At 43.1% G+C, this 24,690-nt stretch overlaps 1 protein-coding gene across 2 annotated transcripts in view; it reads right to left on the minus strand.

Annotated features, from left to right (window-relative positions):
• CLPB (ClpB family mitochondrial disaggregase) overlaps positions 1-24,690 on the minus strand; it is a 144,947-nt gene that overhangs the window by 30,892 nt on the left and 89,365 nt on the right. For both annotated transcript variants that reach the window (XM_090265076.1, XM_090265069.1), the window contains exon 6: positions 5,407-5,504. In XM_090265076.1, coding sequence (XP_090121202.1) covers positions 5,407-5,504 — 98 coding nt within the window. The remainder of the gene's footprint in view (positions 1-5,406; positions 5,505-24,690) is intronic.

Here is a 24,690-nt window from a genome sequence, read left to right on the forward strand (position 1 = left end):
AGAAAGTCAGGATAATTCTTACCCTTGGGGGATGGGGAGTAACTAGAAGGGCGTATGAAGTGGGCTTCTGAGAGCTTGTAATAACCGGTTCCTTGATCAGATGTATTTAGTTTGTGAGACTACAGTGAGCAGGACATTTATAATATGTGCACCTTATTCAAATATATTTCAATAAAAAGTTTTTAAGAAGTTAAAAACAAAGAAAACACTGTGCAAAAAACTGTCCCCATAAAGCACAGAGTGCTGTGATGAAGGTCAGGCAATGTTTTCCTCTCCATAGGGCCAAGCACAGGGCTAGGCACTGGCACTCAAAATGAGACGTGCAGCAGGGAAGAGGCTGGGCAGGGAAAGGAAGGGGGCCCCCTTACCCTAAACCAGAAGGAACATAACCACCCTACCTTCCTGCATACCTCACCCCTTCCTGCCTGCAAAGCTTCCTTTAGCTCTGGAGGGAGCACCCAAGCTTGCAGCCTTGAATGGGGGCCCAGGGGAGTACTGCATCCCCAGCTACCCCTGAAGCAAATGAAAAAATATAGAGATAGGAAATGTGCTTGTGATTCTGTCACTGGGATATGCAAATAAAATATATATGATAGGTCTATCTGCCTAATATTCCTGCCAATTCATTCTCTGGGTGTGATTAAAATGAGCAATAAATTCCTCGAGAGTCTCGGTGGAGTGAGGATCTGGGAGTGGAGATGCGGGTTGGCACCAGCACGTCCCCCTCAGCTGAATATTCATCATGGAATAGCTCTCCATATTTTTGTTTTATCTGCCATCATGTGCAGAGATATATTTCTACTTCTCCTTCGTCACTTAGTTAAGACAGGAAAACTGTCTAAGCTTTAAGTATTAAACTCTCCATCTAGGGAATCCTTCAAAGTGAGATCACAGGCTACCTTCTCTATGAAGCCTGCCCTGGTCATTCTGCCTAGAGGAGATCCATGCTTTTTGGAGCCCCACAAACTCTGTGTAGACCCCTCCCCTAACACACAAGTCAGTCTGTGGGTATCAAAGCTAGGAGCACCCGCCTCTCCCCATCTTCCTCTCCCAGATGGCTGGCTCAGGGCACAGGAGCTGGGCTTCATCTACCTCTGAATCTTCCTGAGGGCCTCAAGGAGGTTTCTCTACACAGAATGCTGAGAGAACTGAGTAAACCAAAAGTGAGGAGAAACTCATTTAGGCCAATTAAGGTGACAGAGATTTTAGATAAGCAACAACTTTTAAAAGGCAGAATGAAATAAAAAATTAGGCTAATGGATAATTTTAAAATAGGAAAATCATCAAGAAGTAACATTAAGTGAAAAAAAAAATGAAGACTCCAAATAAGGACCTAGGATCATAATTCAAACACTTTGAGAGCCAAGTAGGAAATATAAATGCCTGACAGGCAAGCACATACAATAGGGAATGAGAAGGCCTGTGGCTAGAAGTCCATGTTTTAACCTCTAAAGCATTACATTCACATTTTTTAAAATTATAGGTTGGCAAAATAAAACATGGCTGCCAGTTTGAGATCCCTGGTATATGAGTATACAGTAAGCTATTAACCAGGTTTAAAAAAGATCATCTATATAAATACATATAGTTATGGTCCAGAAAAGGTAAATATAGTATCATAAGAGGAAGTCTCTGATTTATATCTCAATAGTTACTTATAACAACTCGATTTTCCGTAAGTCACCTGCTTTCTTTCAGCTTCAATTTCCCATCTGTAAAATGGTAGAAGAGCTGCTTCATAGATTTGTTGTAGGACTAGAAACAATATATATTAGAGCACCTGGCATACTGTCTGAATACACTAGATAAATGGTACCTATTATTATAAATAATTAAAAATATTAATAGGGGTTGAGTATATGTATAAGGGCTAGTATGCTTTTAATTGAGATTCTCCTAGTTGACATCTCTCCCAGGCAGGATTAGAAGCCACCTCAGGGTTTTCACAGTGCCAGGGCTTCCCTGGGACAGATGACTCAATGGTGTCATAGTTCACCTGCCTGTCTTCTCATCAGACTGTGATCTCCTTCAGTGTTTCACCATTTGTCTTCTTCCCACATAGCCCAGAGCCTGGCACACAGATGCCATTTATAGATATGTACTGAATTATTTAATTCTCTTATTTACTTTCCTTATTTTCTATGATGGGACAGATGACTTTTATAATTAAAGTTTTCTGTAATGAGCACATATATGACTACAGAGTGGTCGGTGAAGGTGGAAGAGGTTGAGCTGGGAGGCAGAGGATGCTACACAGATAGAGGAGGAGTAAGATCAGATCTGAGTGGTGGTAACCCATGTCTAGACAGAGAACCAGGAGATGCACCCTCCAGGCCTGAGTCATTATGTTATAAACAAAGGGCCTGAACTCAGGAGCAGCTGCTGCTTACTTTCTGGTGGAGGGAGACAGAAACCAGGTCTAAGCAGTACTTTCCCCAGAAACTCTCCTCACAATCTTGAAGAGGTAGTTTTGCAGCTTGGAGGAAAAAAAGCAGAGCAGAAAGATGCTAAGCACATGAGAGAAAGACAATGCTGCTGACATTGAGGGAGAGCTGAGGGGCAGTTCAGCTGGTTAGGATGTGCTGGGATGGCAGGCAATCAGGTGGCGATGCTCAGAGGACAGGTGGGCATTCCAGATGTAGGAAGTCCAGACCAGATGAAGGGATCAAGTGCAGAGAAGTGAAAAACAAGAATGTTCTCCAGTTGAGAGGCTACAGAAGCCCTGGGCTGACTCTAAGTGGTTGTCTCGCTCCTATAGGCTGCCCCTTGCAGTGTACGACAGCTCTGTTAGGGAGCTCCTCCTTGCATCTGCCACCCATTAAGCTTGGCTCTGTCCTAGCTTTGCCACTGAATGAATCTCCTCCCTTCCCAGTCACAGCCATTCCTGTGCCTATGTGCAGTCTCTACTCTCTGGGCCAGATGACCCTACTTCCTTCAGCCTTTTCTCAGGGCACAGTTCCTCTTGTCCCCTCACCGCCTTCCTCTGCACAGATTGTAAGAGCTCAGTCCACTCAGAAGGTGGTGTCTGTAATTGCTCTCTATGGTCCAGAAGAGTCTGATTGGCACAGAGGAATGCAACTGCCATTTTTTAACTTGGGACAGAGGCCTTGTGGCCAACATCAAGCCATTTTTTTGGCAGCCAAATTTTGTTAAGGGTCTCTCAGCAGCACTATGCTGGCACTAAAAGGCCTGTTTTTCTTTTCTTTAAAAAAAAAAAAGATTTTATTTATTTATTTTTAGAGAGAGGGGAAGAGGGAGAAAGAGAGGGAGAGAAACATTGATTTGTTGCCCCTTACACGCCCTCAACTGGGGACCTGGTCTGCAACCCAGGCATGTGCCCTGACTGGGAACTGAACTGGCAGCCTTTCAGTTCACAGGCTGGTGCTCAATCTAGTGAGCCACACCAGCCAGGGAAAAAGGCCTGTATTTTTTGCTTTATATGACCAGACAAGATGTAGGCCTATGTCACATTACCTGACAAACCATTATTACTCTTGGCCAAGTGCAGTGCCTGCTCTCAGGGGACACTAATTAGGCCTGAAAGGGAAAATGATGACTCGAATGTAGTCCCCGAGGCTATTTGAAACATGTTTAGGGATTTCCTTAAGGGACTAGGGAAAGCTGACCTGACTTCCAGGGCTAGTTCTAGGGGTGGGAATCTCCACAAGAAGAGGGAAGCATTTGCTCTGTGCAATTTTTGCTCTTTGCTGCTCCTAAGTGCTCCTTGGAATGTGCTGTAAAAGTCAGTCCACCTTCCTAACTCCTCCCCTTCTCTGGACACTGAAAGATCCTAAGGAGACAAACTATAGTTCATGCTGGTTACCAAATATTTCCAGTTCTTCCTCTTCCAGACACATGGTAGGTTCATTCTGGGTCTTCCTGTGCCTGGGCAGGAATATGGGATTAGTCTCCCCAGTGAGTTCTGAGTGGAGGCAGAGGGTTCTATGTCCAGGCTCAGCACTTAACCGCAGATGCGGGATATTCCAGAAAACCTTTTTCCTCTGTCAAGCAACCAGCAACATTCCATAGGGTGGCTGCTCCGCACTCAGGTCCCTGAGTGTCTGTGATGAGGAGAGCCCCCCACCTCCCTGACCCACATGAAAATGCAGCATGAGGCAAAAATAAATCTTTGTTGTTTTAGACAACTGAAATTTGGGGTTGTTACAACAGCATAATATGTTTATCCTGACTGATACACAGACAATTGCATGCTGAATGGAACCTCAGAAGCCATTTAGTCCAGTGTTTTCATTTCACAGAGGTAAACCAAGCTGCAATGAGGGCAAGTGCTAGCCCATGGTCACCCAGTGGTGGAGCTGGGATCACAAACCACATCCTGTCTCAGTCCAGTGACTTAAGTGCTCTTCCTCAAGACACAGAATATTTGCCACTAGGTGGGACCTGCTACACTGAATCATCTCAGGGCACTTCAGCCAGTTTGCCAACCAGAGACACTATGATGCTGGAAAGAGCATAAGACAGAGTCAGAATCAGGTTTTCCAGTTCTAGTCCTGTCTCTAAACTTACTTTGTTCAAGTCTATTATTTTCAGTTTTGATGCTAACTTACTCTGGGATCAAAGGCAAGCCACATCATACCCCTGGATCCAATTTCTTCAAAAGTAAAATAAAAGTCGTTAGGTTTTAGAATTTTAAAACATTTGCCCTACGGCAGAGCCTCCACTGAGGCTGCTCAGGAGGGAACAGACAAGCCAGGGAAGGAATAGGTCCATCACTCCTTCAACCAGTATAGCTCTATCTTCCTGATTATCTGGTTTGGCTTTGGTATGATTTACCATCACTGGACTTGATGATTTCTGAGGTCCCTGACTGCTCTGAGATTTGTGATTCTAGTTCTTGGATTCTACTAAGTAGTTCCTGAGTTACAGTTTGGTGGCTGAAAGGAGCAGAGGCAGTTCTGTTTTTAGGAAGTTCAAGTTTGGGTAGGAGGATCAAATTAAGATGAAGATTTTGAATGGGGGCTAGTTCAGACTGTATACCAGGTTATTTGGAGTGTGTGTGGAGAGGGATCAGGGAATGGTTCTAGAAGAGTGGCGACAGGAAAGGATTACTTGATTAGGCTACAGAATGAATCCATGAGGCTGGAGGACATAGTATCTGGGCAAAAGATTTTGTCTCACTAGCCTCCTTCCTATGAAGAGGAGCTAGAAGGTCCATCACCTTAAAAATTAAATTTGAAGTTAATCCTCAGAGGGAAAAAGTGGCCGGCCCAGGCTTCTTCCTGGTCACGATAGGAGGTTTCCTATTCTTGATGAGATTGGGGGTTAGATTTGTTTTAGACATACAATAATAACCTAAGGGAAGTGTGAAGCTTGACATAATCTAATGAGTGAAAGATTAAATGCCTCCTGGAGTGCCCACAGGGCTTTCCTTTTTCTGAGACTTACCTTGGCCTCAGAAGTCCTTAGAAGCTTCATCACTTCCCCTTCTCGGGCATAATCCAAGGGTGTATGTCCCATTTCATTCCTCTGTAGGGGGTTGGCTCCTGGCAGGAGGAGGAGAAAGAGAGGTCATCAGAGTCTCTGTGAGTGAGCAGTGGGACCTCACAAGCAGCGTGGACTCTGATTTTAGTGTTAGGAATGCCAATGGAAATGTGGAGCAACAAAAACCCAAGAGACTGTAGAATGGTAGGAAAAGCATGTCAAGCTACTTGAGAGTAGAGTTCTTAGTCCTCTCTGACACAGAGGTCAGAGTATTGTGGCTCCCACATGTGCAGAAACATATTACACATACTACTATAAACACAGATGTATTACACACAGGTGTGCTGTACACATACAAATGCACACAGCTGAATATGCTAACAAATGTACCAAACACAGATTAATATATCTCAACACCAATGCATTAGTCATGAAAATACTCCTGTTATCAAACTCATTTGCATACAGATGAATATTAATAAAAATCATATATAAACGGGTTCCTTACTAAAGCACAGAATGTCCCAAATAACAACGAAAATGCCCCCTTCTTTCTGCCCCTCTCTCATTGTTTTTTTCTCTCTGGCATTTCTTGCCTGCCAGGGTCAGCTGAGTCCTCTGGAGTGGTGTGGCCATCCCCAACAACCTGGATGCACCAGTGCTGGTTGGAGGATGTTACCTTGCTACCTGGTGGTGAGTGTGTGTATGTGGGCAGGCTTTCCTCCACTTGCTAGATCCTGTGATTTCAAGATGAAGAACTTTAATATGACAAAATGGGGCTATGTATCTTCCTTCTCCCTCTTTTAAGTGCCAGCAGCTTACAGGCCTGTTTAAAGTATTTACTGTGTGCAAAGGCTTGGCAGTTATGGAGGAAAGGCTACTCTGACCCTGATGATGTCAGAATCTCTTTTCCAATAAAGGGGCTTCTGGACAAGATGGACATGTAGGTAGACATGCTTTACCTCCTTGAACATCCACAATAAGGATTATGTCTACCTCAAACAAAAACAACCAGAAGTGCCAGAAAATCGATCTGTATGGAAGTCTAACCAAGGAATTATGAAGAAATATTCATTCAGACAGGGCCACAAGGTGATGAAATGGGTCATCTTGCACTGTTGACTACCTTAGGCTCCGCCCCTTACAACTCAATAGGTGCAACAACTCTACCTAAGACACAGAAGCAAACGAGGGAGGCTGTCAAATCAAGAAGACAAAGTATGGCCCAAATGTAAGAACAGATCAAAACCCCAGAAAAAGAACTAAGCGAAAAGGAGATAGCCAATCTATCAGATGCAGAGTTCAAGACCCTGGATGCTCAGAAAAATGATTGAGTATGGCTGCAAAATAAAGGAAGAAGTGAAGGTTATACAAAGTGAAATGAAGAAAAATATACAGAGAACAGTGATGGGAAGGAAGCCAGGATTCAAATAAATGATTTGGAACAAAAGGAAGAAGAAACAAGAATTGAAAAAAAAAAAAAAAAAAAAAAAAAAACGAGGAGAGGCTTAGGAACCTCTGGGGCAACTTTAAACATACCAACATCCAAATCATAGTGTTACAGAAACAGGGGAGTCCAAAAATCCCCAGAGTTAGCGGCTGGGGGATGGGGAGAAGGAAGCATCTTTTCAGAATGCCTCCACATGCCTGGGGCTGGTGGCTAGTGTCTTTCTTATGCAAAATAGCTTTACTGCGTCCAAAGCCTCAGGTAAATGGGAGGAGTCTTGAACCAGGGGACGGTATGGAAAAAGCACACAGAGCCTACGTAAGGTTCTGTGAATAGTCAGAACTGTTTGCAACACCCACTGCGTCAGAGGACACATAAGCAGCTGCAGACATTTTAACTCTCTCTCTCTCTCTCTCTCTCTCTCTCTCTCTCTCTCTCTCTCTCTCTCTCAGCTAAGTTCTCCATGTGGCTTGGAGAAGGGGTCTCCAGGCTGCTTTAAGAGGCTCTCGCCATGTGGTTTTGAGGAGAGGAGATCCATGCGGTTTGCAGGAAGAAGGCAGTTTACAAGGAGGCTGAGAATCCAGGCGGTTCTGCATTGAGAGCTGGAGGGCACCACAGCACAGAAAGGACCTCCCCAATCAGAATTGAGTGATTGGCAGCTGCTGGTAAAGCTGAACTGTGTTTGGAAAGTAGGGAAACGGTTTCTCTAACTTTTCTAAAGCTAGCCTGGTTTGGTAGGGGGGGGAGACAAGGATATGTGTTTATAGGTGTTTTAAAGAATATAAGACTTAACAACAGAAATCTGCAAATAACTAAATCTATATAACTGTTAAATAAACAATTCTTTTTCTTTTCACTAAACTCTGGTATTGAGAGTTACAATTTTGGCGGCAGGCAGTCGGGCCACTAACTAAAGAGCCCGTGGGTTTGTTTTCAATTGGAGCAGCCCAGGGGTTCTGTAACAATAGGGGTGCCAGAAGGAGAAGAGAAAGAGCAAAAAATTGAAAATTTATTTGAAAAAAATAATAAAAAACTTCCCTAATAAAATACTTCCCTAATTTGGCAAAGGAAATAGACATACAAGTCCAGGAAGCACAGAGAGTCCCAAACAAGCTAGACCCAAAGAGGAGTAACCCAAGACACATCATAATTTAAATGCCAAAGGCTTAAGATAAAGTGAGAATCTTAAAAGTGGCAAGAGAAAAGCAGAGAGTTACCTATAAAGGAGTTCCTATAAGACTGTCAGCTGATTTCTCAAAAGAAACTTTGCAGGCAAGAAGGGACTGGCAAGAAGTATTCGAAGTGATGAAAAGCAAGGACTTACAACCAAGATTACTCTATCCAGCAAAGCTATCATTTAAAATAGAAAGGCAGATAAAGTGCTTCCCAGACAAGATAAAGCTAAAGGATTTCATCATCACCAAGACATTATTATATGAAATGTTAAAGGGACTTATTTAAGAAAAAGAAGATCAAAACTCTGAACATTAAAATGACAACAAACTCACAACTATCAACAACTGAATCTAAAAAACAAAAACAAAAAAACAAACAAACTAAGCAAAGAACTAGAACAGGAACAGAATCATAGAGAGGGAGCTCACAGGGAGGGTTATTAGTGGGAAGGGGGAAGGGGGAGAATGGGGGAAAAGATACAGGGATTAAGAAGTATTATTGGTAGGTACAAAATAGGCAGGTGGATGTTAAGAATGGTAAAGGAAATGGAGAAGACGAAGAACTTACATGCATTACCCATGGACATGAACTACGGGCGGGGAGGGGGAACGACTGCTGGAACGAAGGCGTGTACCAGACAGAAGGGGGCAAAGGGGAAAAATATTGGGACAACTGTAATAGCATAATCAATAAAATATGCTTAACTAAAAAAACAAAATCTCTTTTCCAAAGCCCAGGTCTGAGTACCCCACTCTGCTCTTCAAAAACTGTCCTTTTCAGCTCTGACTGGTGTGGCTCAGTGGGTTGGGTATCATTCAGCAAACTGAAAGGTCACTGGTTCAATTTCCGGTCAGGGCACATGCCTGGTTTATGGGCCAGGTCCCTGGCTGGGGACGTGCTAAAGGCAACTGATGGATGTTTCTCTCTTGCACACTGATGTTTTTCTTCCTTGCTTTCATTCTCTTCCCCTCTCTCAAAAAATAAATAAAATCTTCTAAAAAGGAAAACAAACCCCCCACCCCTACAAAACTGTACATTCCATTCAATGGCAAACCCTAAATGAGTGGGGCTTGAGGATCTGGCCCTGATCCAAAGGCACTCCTCTCAAAGCTGGAAGACAGCACCATAAGAAGAAAGCTGTCTTGAACACAGTAGATGGTCAAATTATGTGTTAAATTTAACATTCCTTGATCTTTCTTGCTAGGGAAGTGTTGTCTAAAAGTAAAGAAAGGTTAATACACAGCCTCTGCCATACGGATGTAATTGGCTGGCGGGGGACACTAAATACACAGACAAGGCTGTGTCAGTGTGTCCAGCCACTATTTGTTGATGGACGGTAAAAGTCAGCATTTCTCAATTCCAGACTGGGAACATTTATATCATGATGTAAAACCATTCCTACAGAAGCTCTCTGCTTCTTAAAGGCCTTTAAACTTAGCAACAATAGCTAGCATTTAGTAAGCATTTACATGTGGCTGTCTGCCTAGGCTGCAGAGGAAGAGTTGTGAGAGCAGGAGGGGAAAGGGGCAGAGAGCAGGAAGTAGGATCCAGGCCAAGAAAAATTATCAATTTAAAAAATCATATTTTTATACACAATCATGTTTTATAGTAGGAATTTGCTATAAAATATTAATACATATAATTTTAAACTGATATGATCCATATACCTTTTAAAGTATGCAATTCAGTGGTTTTAAATATATTTACAAAGTTATAAGACCATTACCACTATCTAATTCCAGATATTGCTCATTATCATAAAAAGAAACCCCAGCCCTGGCCAGGTAGCTCAGTTGATTAGAGCATCATCCTGATATGCCAGGGTTGCAGGTTCAATCCCCGGTCAGGGCACATGTAAGAATTAACCAATGAATGCACAAATAAATGAAACAAATTAATGCCTCTCTTTCTCCCTCAAAAAAAAGAAAGAAAGAAAGAAACCTCATAACCATTATCAGAGACAACCCCCTCCTGGTTTCCCTCCAATCCCAGCAACCATTGTCTACTTTTTGTTTCTATACATTTGCCTATACTTAACATTTCATATAAGTGGAATCACAGAATTCATGGCCTTTTGTGTCTAACTTCTTTTACTTAACACAATGTTTTAAAGGTTCATCCATGTTGTAACATGTGTTATTCATGCTACCACATACATGTAGCATATACTTCATTCCTTTTTACGGCTGAATAATATTCCATTGTGTGGATATACCATATTTTGTTTATCCATCCATCAAATGATGGTCATTTGGGTCGTTTCCTCCTTTTAGCCATTATGATGCTATGAACATCTGTGCACAGGTCTCTACGTGGTCACAATAGCTGCTGGTATTTACTACGCACTTACTCCATCCCGGGTGCTGTGCTCTGTACTTTATGTACATTACATCATTTAAGTCTAACAACCATCCTGAGAGTTAGGAATTAAAATTTCCATGCTACAGACATGGAAACTGGGTGAAGAGAAGTGCAGTAAGTAATCCAAAGTCACAAAGTTGATTCTTTCCTTGAATCAGGAGCCAAATCTACCCCAGATTTTCTTAACCCCAATTTTCCACACTCCCATCAGGGTAGCCATGACACATCCTTGGTGAAAAATCCTTCAGTGGCTTTTCACTGCTTAGAGGATAAAGTACAGTTTTCCTGGTGAGGAGGGTGTCTTTGGTGGTCTCAGGGGGAGCTCTGTCTATGGATACAGACTGGAGTGCAAGGGTGATCAGAGGGAGACCTCTAGAAGGGAAAGACAAGAGGAACAAAAAGAAGAGAAATTGAATAAGGAAAAGAGGAAAATATGGGAAAGAGAAGGAAAGGGAGAAGAGAAAGGCAAGGTGAGAGAGGAAGACAGTAGGAGAACTGAGAGTGAGATTAACTGCTTTAAACAAGTGCTGTCAGTGATCTATATTTGCTTACAGAATGAAAAATGTGTGCCATAAACATTGGCCACTGAGTAATTTCTAGTAGGAGTCGTGTCACTTCTCATAAAGAATGGGATGGGGACAGGTAGGACATCTCTGCACCTGGGCCAGCGAGCACAGGGATGCCTTTTAAAGCAGTGCTGGGCCTGTCTCCAGCCCAGGAGGCTCTTAGGCCTCACGCCAGCCACTTCTGAGGGAGGAAACCAGTAGAGTTCCCCAAGGTTCTGGAGCCTCAGGGTAGTGCGTCTGCTCCTACTTTCGGAAGGCTGAGGCAGCGGCACCACAAATAATGTCCATCTGATATTAGCCCCCAGCCCCCACACCCTTTCTTTGATGCTCTGACTTGACTAATTGCTGTAATAATTGATAGAACCTGACTTCTACAACTGATCGATTTCACCTTCACGACCAATGGCCACAAACCATTACACTCCAATAAATAACCACGTTGGGGCTCACCCGCCTGCCCTCTCTAGGGGCACCAGGATGGCCAGTGCCCTGGCCTGACCTCCCCTTGCCTCCCACCCAGGGCCCCTCCAGGCCAAGCAGCTGGTCTAGAGGGTCAGGCCGCAGGGAGCAAGGGAGAGGGCTGGATGGAAGTGGGGAGTGCTAATCGCAGGCCATCCGTCACCTCCCACTGGCTGTCTGGGGCTGGGGCCAACACCTGGAGCACCCCAGGCAGTCTAGTGCAGGACCCCTCCCCTCCTCTCCCTGCTCCAGATTAGTGTGCCCCAGCTTATAATATTTGATAAATAGCAGACTGGCTTCCTGGCAGCACTGCTGCGGCTGCGCCTGCCCGCTACAGCTGTGGAAGGTCACTCATTGGGGAAATATGTTTCTGTCAGTGGTATTGAAAAAAGTTTAGTGGAATGACAGGCCTCAATTTTTCAAATTTTATTAACTCCATCCTCTTAACCATTTGTCTTGAATTCCTTCAGATTCTGGGAGATCTGTCAATAGGGCTTGGGTCAGGAAGGTAAGGTGGGGGTGGTTGGTAGGGTGGCTGGCTTGGGTCTCATCACCGAGGGCAGGGTAAGACAGTAGAAATAGTGTCGGTGAGAGAGAAGGCCTGGCCCACTGGGGTCTAGGAAGCCCACTGCTCTTCTCTAGCACAGCACCTGCCTTTGACTCGACACAATTACAAACTTTCTGAGAGGAAAAGACCTTAATAGTGAGCTCTCCCAACTTCCTCAGAAGTGACTACCCTCTACTACATCCAAAGCACCCTGGCTTCCCTGAATGTGCCCAGAACCCAGTCCCAAGCTCATGGCCCTTCAAGGGGTTTCTCCCACTAAACTAAGGGGAGAGCTTTTTCATATGAGCCCCAGCCTCTCTCTCCAACACCACTCTCATCTTCGTCTTTCTGAAATACCTGTTCAGTTTTTAAAATCCAGTTCAGGCTTCTCCACCAGGAAAGCCCCCTTGTTTCCCTCCCACCCCAGGTTTGGTGTCATTCTTTGTGCTCCCATGGGCCCTTCTGCTTCTACCTTACTGCACTAATCACGCCGTGTTAAAACAGTGTCTCCAACCAAGACCTAAGAGCTCTTAGAAGCTAGGGACCATGCCTTATCCACTGCTATATCCTTGCTACCCAGTGCAGGGCCTGCCACATAACAGGTATGCAGTAACATTTACCAAACCAATGGACTTTTTATAGGTGTTATCTTCTGGGGCCACACACAACAGGGCTGCACACTCTGCCCCAGAAGAGCCTTCTGGCAGCAAGTGTGTGACCATGCCCTTAGTTCCTTATAAGCCAGTCCCTAGTCTCTTTACTAGTCCTAGATACTTCTCTGCCTGGGTGGCAGATTAGGTCAGGTCAGACCCTAATATTCTTGATACTCTATGGGTGGGAAGTGAAGAGGAAGGGGTTGGAGGGAGGGGCCCACTTGCCCTTCCTGGGCTGGGGGTGGGGGATGGGATACAGATCTTCTAGTGCCAGGTAGGAGCCGCTTATAATCTGGGGATGGAGTTGGGGAGGAGGCTTGGTACTCCCTCCTCCCTTGACACTACCCAGTCTAGGCCCTCTGTCTACCTCTGTGAATATCAAAGAAGGTAATGTGTATAAGAGGACTTTAAAAAACACAACAGTAACTGTCCAAAACAAATATGTTGGGCTATTATCAACAATAATATTGACATGCTTACCCCTACAGCTTTGTTAGCTCCTTACCCACACTGACCTCCGACCCCACAGTTCTATCAGCCATACTGGCCTTCCAGTGATCTAGATCTGTCACCACTTCAGTTTCCATGACTCACCCTTCCCCTACATGCACCTGGCTCCCAGTCCTGAAAAAGAGCACCAGGCAGGGAGCCAGCAGGGGTAGGGTCACTACTCCTTAGCTGTGTGATTTGGGGTACTTGCTTCAATTCTCTGGTGGTAATGATTGCTGTGCTGCCTACCTCTAGGGGTTCGGTTTGGACTGAATAAGTAAAAAGCTTAAAAATGATTGAAAAAAGCATTGTACAGGCTGTACAATGTGCTTTGTAATAACTTTTACATTCACTTTCCCTTTCTATATTGACTGCTAGCTCCTTTACCACCTTCCTCCTGATTTTCACTATTTCAACAGTTTGCTACTATCTCCAATTAGAAGTTTTCGTTGAATATAAGGGAAATCATTCCCATGATGAGAGATGGGGAGCGAGCTGTTCTTTTGGTTGTGAGCCCCCATCGAGAAAACAGTCAGAGAGAGAGAGACAGTGACCCACCACATCAGAGAAGTCAGACACCTGCACTGTCCCCACACTGTTGTTTGGACCACTCCTCATGCCTGGAACCCCACCCCTTGTCTCCCTGATTCCTATGCTTCAAGGGCCCTTCTCTGGGAAGCCTCCTGTCCCTTCCAGCTCTCAGCGTTCTCCATCTATTCCTGCACTCCTGTTGTCCTCCCTGCTCACTTCCTTTCCTGGGAGTCCATCCCTGTTAGTCTGTGTGTAGCTAGCTCCTCAGGTGAAAGATGGACCCATTTGCCTCTGTATTCCCAGAGTCTGAATGAAGGTGAGAGAAAAGGACCCTGTCCAAAGCTGCAGGAAGCACAGCAGAACTAAGAATAAGAGCCTGGAGTCCCAATAGCATATCTTGAATTTTTCCTAGAGACCACACCACTGAGCATTCTCAACATAGGTTCACACAGGTACATGTGCACCTGCACCAAGTCATGCCTCCATGTAACCAAGAATTTTTACTGGGCACTTTTTATGCCATACCCTGTGCCAACTACTTGCATGTATTTAATTCTTAACAATTTGGTGAGCAAAGCAGGAGAAGTATTATTTTTTCCATTTTACAGATGATTTAGCTGAGTCTGGGAAAAGAGCAAGATGAGAGGATATGGGCTAACGTTTGCTGGGTGTAAGGCTTTTATTTATACACAGTGTCGGAATTATTCACCACACAGAGGCTCAGAGACTTCGAATAATTTGCCCATGGTCACACAGCAAATAAGTAGTAAAGCTGGAATTTAAAAGGAGGATTTATTATATTAGGTTGGCCAAAAAGTTCCGTTTAGTTTTTCCAGTAAAATAAAACACACATTATTCTTTTTCACCAATAACTTTACTGATTTGGATATTTTGAGTATGCTGGCTATCTCCCCCTGCTTGGTATTATGTTGACTGTTCTCAATTAATGTCTCAAATTGATCACTATCAACTTCAACTGGTCTACCCGACCATGGAACATTGTCCAGCGAAAAATCTCTAGCATGAAACTTCATAAACCACTTTTGACATGTTTGATCAGTCACAGCACCTTCTCCATACACTGTACAAATCTTTTTTGTGTGTTTCAGTGTGTTTTACTTTTCAGTGTGTTTCACTGTGTTAATAAACATAATATGCCAAAAATGTGGCTTATTTTCTTCCATCTTCAATATCAAAATAGCTACACAAAAATTCACCAATTTTGATAATTTTTAAATGCATGCTTATATGACAGCTGTCACAATATAATCTGACAAAACTGTTCTGAATGAAGTTAAAGACAACTAAGAGCTACTAGAGCCAGCTTATGGAAAAAAACCAAAACCAAAACCAAATGAACTCTTGGCCAAACTGATACTATTCTCTTTTTTGTAAATGATTGGAATTTTACATAATAAAAAATTACTTGTTTTTTACAAAGAAGCCAGGTCTTGTCTTCCACTACATAATGCTACCTTCCAAAGCCTTAATGACTCAAAAAGAGGGAAAAATAATCTTTTCTCTTACCTTCCAGGGTGCTCAGATGCTCCAAAGCCAAGATATGGGTGCTTCTAGAGGTAGGTTTGGGATAGACAGCTTTGAAGAAAGGGGACAAAATGGGGATCCCTTTCCTCTCATTAGGGCTTCCCTGTCTGGGGGCCAGATGAATTGTGGCCAACATATACTGACCTCCCAGAAGGTCATCCGGAAGTCCTAGCTCTCCAATGGACATAATAGGATAGGATCAATTCCCTTCAGGTAGGCAGATTTCTAAAGTTCACAGAATAGCACACTCTCACTCCCAGGAGCATGCGCGCGCCTTTCCTTCCCCCTCTTCTTCCCCAACAGGCAGTAATCTCCTAAACACTAAGGGACCCCATGAAACTTGCAACCAGAGGAGCAATTGGCAGGGAAGCTCGTCCCGGGCTAACCCCCTGGATCTGTCTTCAAGGTCCCCTTTTCTCTGACTTTCCAGTGAGTCAAAGCAGCCCTGCCTAGGCTCTCTCCTGCTGCTTCTTCTGTCCTAAGCCTTTCCTTGTTTCACTGTCCCCTGCTTTAATAAACATACTCTTAAATTTTAATACATACATACATAAATAGTTCACAGAACAGAGAGCTATTGCGTCATGGCTGAATCCAGTCATTCCATTAAAACCCACCGAGCACTGCAGTTGGGCCAGGGGCTATACACACTGTGGAATCAGACTGCTTCTTGTCCTTGAGTAGAACCCAGACTGGGGGAGACAGGGACAAACAATGACAATACAGTGTAGTGCAAGCTCTAAGGTAAGGATGATGACCACCCCACCCCCCACAAAGGAGCCACACACTGTGTAGTTGAGGAGATGGGAAATCGCAGCATTAGCTGGAGAAGAGCAGAAGTAAGTACTACGACAAAAAGGACTGGAGAAGCCTGGGGATAGGAGGGTTAAAGCCCAAGGTCACAGAGACTGTGGGTGAGCATGAACCAGAACCCAGGCTGTCTAGTCCGGGGCTCTTTCCATCTCTCTGGGTCCCACTTCCGAGTTTTTAGTTCCGGTGCTGACCTGAAGGACTAGGCTGCACTGGGCTGTTACTGTGCTCTTCAGTGGTACCAAATTCCCCTTTGCTGACCACTCGGACCCTACATTCTGCAAAGCCCAGCTCCAACTCTCCTAACTTTAAGTTTTCCTAGACCACACCTGCCTATATGAATCACCTCCTCCTTTGAACTCCTAAAGCACTTATCTGGTAACACACTTTTCTTACATATGTATTTTGTGTCCAGAATCAGAGCATTACTAAAGATGCTTTGTGAATGCCTAGAAAAGGAAATGGTGATGATGGCTGGGCATCAGCATGGGTTCATGGAAACCAAGTCATGTTTTTGTTCATCAGGATTACCTGTTTGCTCAATCAGATGCAGTTAGGGCAAATGTGAACTTCATTAGACAGTGACAGGATGTCCCAGGACAACCCTGAAAACACGACAGTGAAAGGTGAGCTGGATGCCACGGCAGTGTGGAGGGTTAGTAAGTGACTAGTGGATTAACCAGATCTAGGGCCGGGGTAGGTGGGGGGAGCAGCAGGGTGCAGTGACTGACAGATCAGAGGTGACCTGGAAGGAAGTTTCCAGTGGCAACAAACAGGCCTGGTCTTCTTCAGCTTGTTTATCCCTGACAAAGATTATCACAGTGATGGTCTGTTCATCAGATCTGCAGATCTCAGATTAAGGTGGGAAGGGTACCAAATACACCTGGTGGAAGATTGACATTAAGAGCTGAGACAAATGAGATGAAAATTAATGGAGATAAATGGGTTTCAGAAAAGAGACAAAATGAAGATTGTTCTGGAAAGAATGATCAAGATAGAAAAGAGTTTAGAGCCTTGTGAGAATAATGGTTTAAAGAACTGGAGGTTTAGGCTGGAGAAAAGACAGCTCAGGAGAACACAACTGCATTTTCAGGTACTTGAAGGGCCATCATGTGGAACAGGGAATTAGATTCATTCTACATAAGCTCAATGATGAAATTAAGACCCTTGGAAGCAGATTTTGGCTGAATATAAGTAATGTCTAACTATCAGAATATCCAAAGATAGAATCTGAGCAACCTTAGCAACAAATGAATTCCCCAGCACTGGAAATACTCAGGCACTGAGAAGACGACCACTTGTTGGGTCTGCTACTTCCACGCCAGTTTACAGAGGTTTTTCAAGACCATTCATTTGTGTTTGTTCATCCACTCAAAGATACTTTCTGAGATCTTTCTAATATGCATCTGGCACCATGCTAGGTGCTAGGCATTCAAAAGCAAATAAGACACTGTCCCTGCTCTCAAGGAGCTCCTGATCCTGCTGGGAGGAGATAGAGAAGTTTATTTCAAGAGCATCTTGTACCTTGACTACGGGCCTCAGCACAGGGAAGGCTGGCTTCAGCTTGGATTAAATCAAAGAGTTCCTGTGAAAATTCAAACACATATTTGACTACTAAAGGCCATAAAGAGTTTAATCAAGGCCAAATTACTTGCTTAAACCAACTATTAACTGTGGGAATAGAAGTGTACGCTGAAACACAATTTGTGATTTTTTTGTGCATTATATTTTGCTCTTACAGTCTGAATTTGGTCTTTGGCTGGGACTTGTAAGACAATCTGTAGGTACATAAACAAGTGGCTGTGGTGTCAGGGTGAAGTGATTTAGCCAGCAGGGCTACCCAACTCTCCATTTCTTACCCACCCTATGGGGACTGCTTCAGCACAGACATAAACATGCTCCTGCCGTTACCTTATTGCACTCGTCACATGGGGAGGCTAGAAGGCTTGATTCAGGGATATGATTGGATTTTAAATCCCAGTCTCACAGGATTTTAATTACTGGTCTGGGGCGGCAGGGATAGGCGCTGGCTGCCTTTGGACGGAGGAGGTCGATACGCCACTCCACAACATATTGAGCCACAATGCCTGCAGACTCTATTGCTCTATTTAATCATCTTTTGCAAAATTTACAGTGGAACAGGAGGGATCAATACGGAATTTATCACATTCTCTTGTAAATATGAGCCAGGAAAGAGTTCCAGGCAGTTTGTTACTGAGTGGGAGGGAACATGTCTGTGTACAGCTGGGCATTAGGAGATGAGACAAAATCCATTCTTCTTGGCATAAGCTACAGATGCTCAGCCAGTCCCTCCTAAGCCTGAAGGCAAGTTCAATGGAAGAACACTGATTCATTCATTCATTTCACCAACCAACAAGCATTCCAGAGCACCTATTTTATGCCAGACCCTGTGTAGGCTCTGAGGATACTGACTGGAATTCCAGTAGTGGAACTTGGGCTGATTACTTAATAGTCCAGTGCATTTATTTATGTAGGTAATAAGAGTATCAAACTCAGAGTTATTTTAAGTATTAAAAGACATAAAAGCCTTAGTGCAGAGCTTGATACATCTCGTAAGAACTCAATAAATGATAGTTATTGTTATTTTTACTATATTTACCATCAATAAGCACTTCTTCCTACAGTGTCTCACCAATGGTATATGTATAGAAATGGGGTATTATGCAGAGAGCCAGCCACGTTATCTAGCAAACAGAGAAGAGACTGGGGTGGCCTTCCACAGGATAGAGACCTGGCCAGGGGTACTAGCACCAGAATCAGAGGAGCAGGGGCTAGAGGGTGTGCAAGGAAGAGATACATGTTAAGCTCTGATTTCTTGAAGCCTCAGTTGTAATCTTTAAAACAATAAAATAGCCTTCCAAAACTGGTGTTGGGGAACAGAGTGAGAAATGATTCTTTGTATGGAAAAACCAGGGAAAGTTACACGAAAGAGACATAAATGAATTGGCTCTTCAGGACTAAGTAAAAGTTTGATAGGTGGAGATGTGGGGAAAGGGCATCCTAGGTAGAGAAAAGTGAATGAGCAAAGGTTTGGAGGCAGGAAAAACTCCGGGCTAGGGAGTGAGCAGCAGAGTGGGCCCACAGCAGAGGCAGTTCTTCTCTCCAGGCCTCCCTGGAGAAAGGCTGGCAGAAGATTCACGGTGGCTGCAGAACCTGGCCTGCTGGGTCAGACGTCTAGGCTCATCTTACAGGCACTGGGAACTGCTGAAGGTTTTCACACAGGAGTGACAGGGTTTTGCAGGCTAGAGGCTGGTTTGAAGGGGAGCCTGGAGATAGGAAGACCAACAAGGAGGCTGTTAACATTAGTTCAGATGAGAGTAATAAAGTCTGAGCTCAGTCCCCTCTGTAGTGGGGGCAGAGGAAAGAGAATGGATCTGAGAAAAAAGATGGGACTGGTGGAAAGTGAAGGCAAAGTCATCAGACTTACTTATAATACATTCTTGTTTGGGTGACCACAGAAGATGGTTCCATTCACTAAACAGGCAATGAGGAGGGCTGGGTTTGGATACACTGAGTATGAGATGTCTACAGAATATTAAGATCAGCAGAGTACTGGAAATATGAAAACGCCTAGTTTGTTCCAAAACAAATATGCAGGTCACTCTGAGCAGAAAAGAGGTGATACAGAAGCATGGAAATGAATGTTCAAAGGTACATCACAATTAGGCGGGAAAAAGGCCAAAAGCAAACACTGCTGCCGAGGATTTCTGTTCAGTGCAAACTTAAGGTAGGGGTTTTCCAGATGCGGGATAATGCTCTAAATAGTATGTGACATAGGCACTGCAAGAATGGGGATCATCAGCTTATTTTCATTTTGGGCACGTTTCCTGGAAGTCAGGGGTTTTCAAGAGGCCCGCCTCGTTTTTCCCTCTCCCCACAGTCCAGCACAGACTACCCCCAGAGGTGGCAGCAGGCCCTGTGACCAGAAAGCAGCTGGGAGCAATTGTCAGTGGCAAGGGAAAGGCTCTGGATAAAGCGGAGTTCAAAGTGGACTATAATAACAGCCTGGGTCCTGGGCTTCTGCACCACCCCCCTCCTGCAAATGACAGCTGAGACCAAGGCAGCCGAGCCTGGGGTCTGGGCTGAATTTAGCAGTCATAATTATACTGCTGACGTCTGGGCCAGAGCCACAGTCTACAGAAGGCGACAGCTTTTGTTCATGCACTAAAAAACCACCATCTTCAAACATGCTAATCTCATGTCTGCTTCCATCTAACAACATCGAAGGGAGGCTGAGGAAAGGGCACACAATGCCCACACATCTGGCTAATTCAGTTACAAGTCCAATCAATCTTGATGGGTTGTCTATAAAACACCAGTCACCCCAAAGGACTGAGCTGACCAGATGTTTAAACTTCTGTTGACCAATCCTAGCCTAATGTCCGTAGCAGGGAAGAGAGGTTATCAAGAGTTGGCTTATGCTTCCACTCACATGTTTATTCTCAAGGCTACATAAAGCCTTCTGCTTGGATGAGAAGTACATTTAAGTAGTGGTTGAGTCAGGCTCATTGGAATACTCATATTTACAGACTTTCACTTGGACCTTAAGGAGGACCAGAGGTCTTATTTACAATTGCCTTTGAGAACACTTGCAGAAAGAGAAACCAATAAAATATTTTTGCCAATTACACTTCCCAGTATAGAGAGAATCAGGAGTGGAGAGAGAATATCATTAACTACGATATTAAATGCCACAGGCTATAGTTCTGGGCACAAGAACTGTTAATCTGCTGATGTCTTCTTTTCCACCCTCATCAAGGTTGAAGGAATCTTTCATCTTCCTCATAAAACCGTTGCTTTAAAAAAAAACAAACCAGAGGCCACTGCCAAGAAGGACTCCTTCAGTTAACGTTTTTCCTTTACACCCAACCACAGAGACCAGGCAACAGTCACCAAAAGTAAAAGTGGAAGAGAGTAATAGGGAGATGAGGGGGAAGGAAAGGACAGGGAATACACTTGTAGTCTATACCAAGGGGATAATTTTTCACCCAGAACTTCTTGCTGGTGCTAATGATTTCATTTTTTCCAAGAGTGTTTTTTTCCCTAATTAATTCTAAGGGCTTTACCATGTTTGTCTCAGAGTTGTGGCTTGCATCACAAAGCAGATAAATAGACCTGAGTAAAGAAAAACTGGTATTTTTAGAAAGTACTGAGAGAAAAGCACAAATTAAAAATGATATCTTTGTTGTGATGTCCTGTGCCCAGAACAGTACCTGGCACTCACAGGAGTTTAATGACTATTTGCTGGCTGAATAATTATGCTCCAGTAATGATAAAGCGGGGCTGTGTTCCTTCAATTTGTTTGTCAGGAGAGGCCTCCTATCATCTCTGGCAATACTATTGGACAAAATCACTCAGAGATCAGGATAATCTTCTCTCAGTCTGAACAAGCAGGGAGGAAGAAGTGTTTGGAGGTAAGGGTATAGATCTCATCACCATATCCAGCAACCTCTTCTTCCTTTTCCTTACGGCTGCAGTAATCAATGCTGATAACCAATGGTGCCTCCTTTTGATTCTTTTCTACCTTGATTTCCATTATATACAATACCTATAACTTTGTCTCTTTTTGTAGGTTTCTGTTCATTCTTCTCTCCCAAGTTATGGGTGACAACCACTGCTGAATCCTCAGTCCCATCTCTTTCTTTCTTTCTTTAGGTGTTCTCCTTTAAAAAATAGTTCCAATTTGCATAAACTACCCTAGTGGTTCTCAATCTTAACTGTGTGTTAGGATTATATGGAAGTGTTAAAACTATATCAACCCAAAGTAAGAGAAAATATTTGCAATATATATCACAGAGGACTAATATACTTCACATGTAAAAAAAAGTTTAAAATCAAAAGAAAAACAAAGACCAAAAGTCCTAGCAGAATATGCAACAGACATGACCTCAAAAGGAGATATAAATTGGCTCTTAAATATATGAAACGAAGTTCAACTTCACTCATAATAAGAGAATCAAACTAAAATTACACTGAGATACTACTGGGTTGGCCAAAATGTTCATTTGTTTTTTTCCTGATGGCTATAGTAGTGATACAGAGATCTGAACAGATCACTGGGAAGGAGTAGGGAGGAGCCACAAGAGGAGGTTGCCCAAGGCAACAGTAAACAACCTAGGATAGGAATGGCTGAGAAACTGAATACCTACAAATGCATGGAATTATGTGTGAGAAGATTTGAAATAAAAGTGCTCTTGGGCTCTCCGAGGGGTGCTGGCTCTCTCTGCCTCTCGGGGTCTTCCTCCTAGAGGATACCTGGATGATTGTGCTGCAGCTGCCTGCATTTCCCAACAGACGGTATTTTGGATGGGAAGGAAATTGGGCTGGCCTGGCAGAGGGTGGCAGGTTTATCCTTTGGGTGTTCTAGAGGGAAGAGGCTCTGAGGCAGAAGCCTGCCATTCTTCTAAAATTGTATAGCTTTTGTATACAGTATATGTTGTTTTGGTTTGTAAGCTAACCCTACAGAAATAAGCTAACTAAAAACTAACTGGTGGAAATGATAGGAGAAACCAGGTGTCAGAGTTTAGCCTTAATTGATAGGTTTAAGTGATTAAAGCTATGACTTGATAGGCTTAAGTGACTGCTTTTGAATAAAGACTCCTTTCCTTTATCACCAAACCTTTGCTTCTGGAATTTTGCCTAGAGGGTGGCAGCTGGCAGCAGGACCCTCATTGCTGTTTGGTAACAGTAGTGCTTAGTTGTTTTTAACTTCATTCAAATTTTGTTAGATTGTATTGTGACAGCTGTCGTATCAGTGTGCATTTAAAAAACTTATCAAAATTAGTGAATTTTTGTGCAGCCATTTTAATACTGAAGATGGAAGAAAGTATGCAACATTTTCAGCATATTAGGATTATTTCAAGAAAGGTAAAAATGCAAAAAAAGAGAGAAAGATTTGTGCAGTGTATGGAGAAGGTGCTGTGACTGATCAAATGTGTTAAAAGTGGTTTGTGAAGTTTCTTGGTACTACTGACATTTTGCCCAAATAATTCTTTGCTGTGGGCCTGTCTTATGCAGTGGAAGATGTTCAGCAGCAGCCCTGGCCTGTACCCACTAGAAGCCAATAGCGGGAGATAGCCAACATACTCAAAATACCCAAATCAATACTAGTGAAAATGAAAAGTGTGTCTTTTATTTTATGGAAAAAACTAAACGGACTTTTGGGCCAACCCAATACATCTCATCTGTAAGACTGCAAAAATCCGAAAGCTTGACAACACACTGTTGGAGCAGCTGTGAGAAAACAGGCACTTTATACATTGCTAGTGTGAATGCAGAATGGAACAATCCCTATGAAGGAGAAATTCATAATATCTAACTAAAGGACATATGCATTTACTCTTTGACCTTTATAAAGACATACTTCCAACAATCCCAAAATATACGCATAAGAGGTTATCCATTGTATCATGATTTGTAACTGCAAAATATTGGAAACCTCAATGTTCAAGCATAGGATATAAAGTGGAACCTCGGTTCTTGAACTTAATTTGTTCCAGAAAACTGTTCAAGAAGTGATTTGTTCGAAAATTGAATCTCCTTTTTTTGTTGCCTGAAAGATGCATGACTGATCATAAAAGTATCAGCATGAAAGGGTTGTTGGGTAGAGAATCAAGACCTTAAGTTTTGTTAAACAACTGAGATATTTTTTCCATGAATAACTTGGTAGAGAACCAAGATGTTTGAGAACAGAGGTTTGACTGTATATAGCATATATATAGAATGGAGTACTATGCAGCTGTAAACAAGAATGAGGAAGATCTCTGTGAACTGATATTGAGTGATTTCCAAGAAATATGGACAGGTAAAAAAAGTAAACTGCAAAATAGCATATATAGTAGGCTACCTTTTGTATAAGAAAAAAGAGAAAACAAGAAAACATACAGTCCTGGCTGGTGTGGCTTGGTTGGTTGGAGCATCATCCCATAAACTGAAAGGTCATAGGTTTGATTCCCGGTCAGGAGACATGCCTAAGTTGCAGGTTTGGTCTATGGTAGGGGAGTGCATAAGAGGCAACCAATCGATGTTTCTCTCTCATATTGATGTTTCTCTCCCTCCCTCCCTTCCCCTTTCTCTAAAATCAATATGCATATCCTTGGGTGAGGATAAAATAAAATAAAACTCAGGTCATCTATAATAGCTTTTAATTATTAAAAATACATATATTTGCTTATACAAAGAAACAACAAAACTAGTATCACAAGGGGTCAGAGCTCACTGAGGGAAGCAGAAGAAAGTTGAAAGGGGTATAAGAGGAGTCCCACTTCTCTGAGTATACCTTTGGGTAGTTTTTAGTAAAAATTAATGTTCTACATATTCAACAACAAAATTAAAACAGGGATAGGCAGGGGAGAAAACTTCTAAAACTGAAAGCAAATTAAAAAAAAATTATCCCAACTGTATTTCAAATGAGTAACATAAACATACCAAATGGGGGAAAAAAACCACCCAAGTAACTTATGAACCCGGTATTTGAGTATATACCCTTAGCCTTCGATGAAGTAAAGATGAGGACTACAAAGAGATTCTGACCTGAACGCTTTTTAGAAGGTTTGTTTTCTATGGGTGAAGCAAGTTTGAAGTTTTTTCTTTTATAAAGACAGAATTTTTAAAATTTTATGCCAAGAATTCAGTTTATTGATTTTT

Source organism: Furipterus horrens, unplaced genomic scaffold, assembly GCF_987537825.1.
Source record: "Furipterus horrens unplaced genomic scaffold, mFurHor1.1.pri manual_scaffold_2, whole genome shotgun sequence".
Lineage (NCBI taxonomy): Eukaryota > Metazoa > Chordata > Mammalia > Chiroptera > Furipteridae > Furipterus > Furipterus horrens.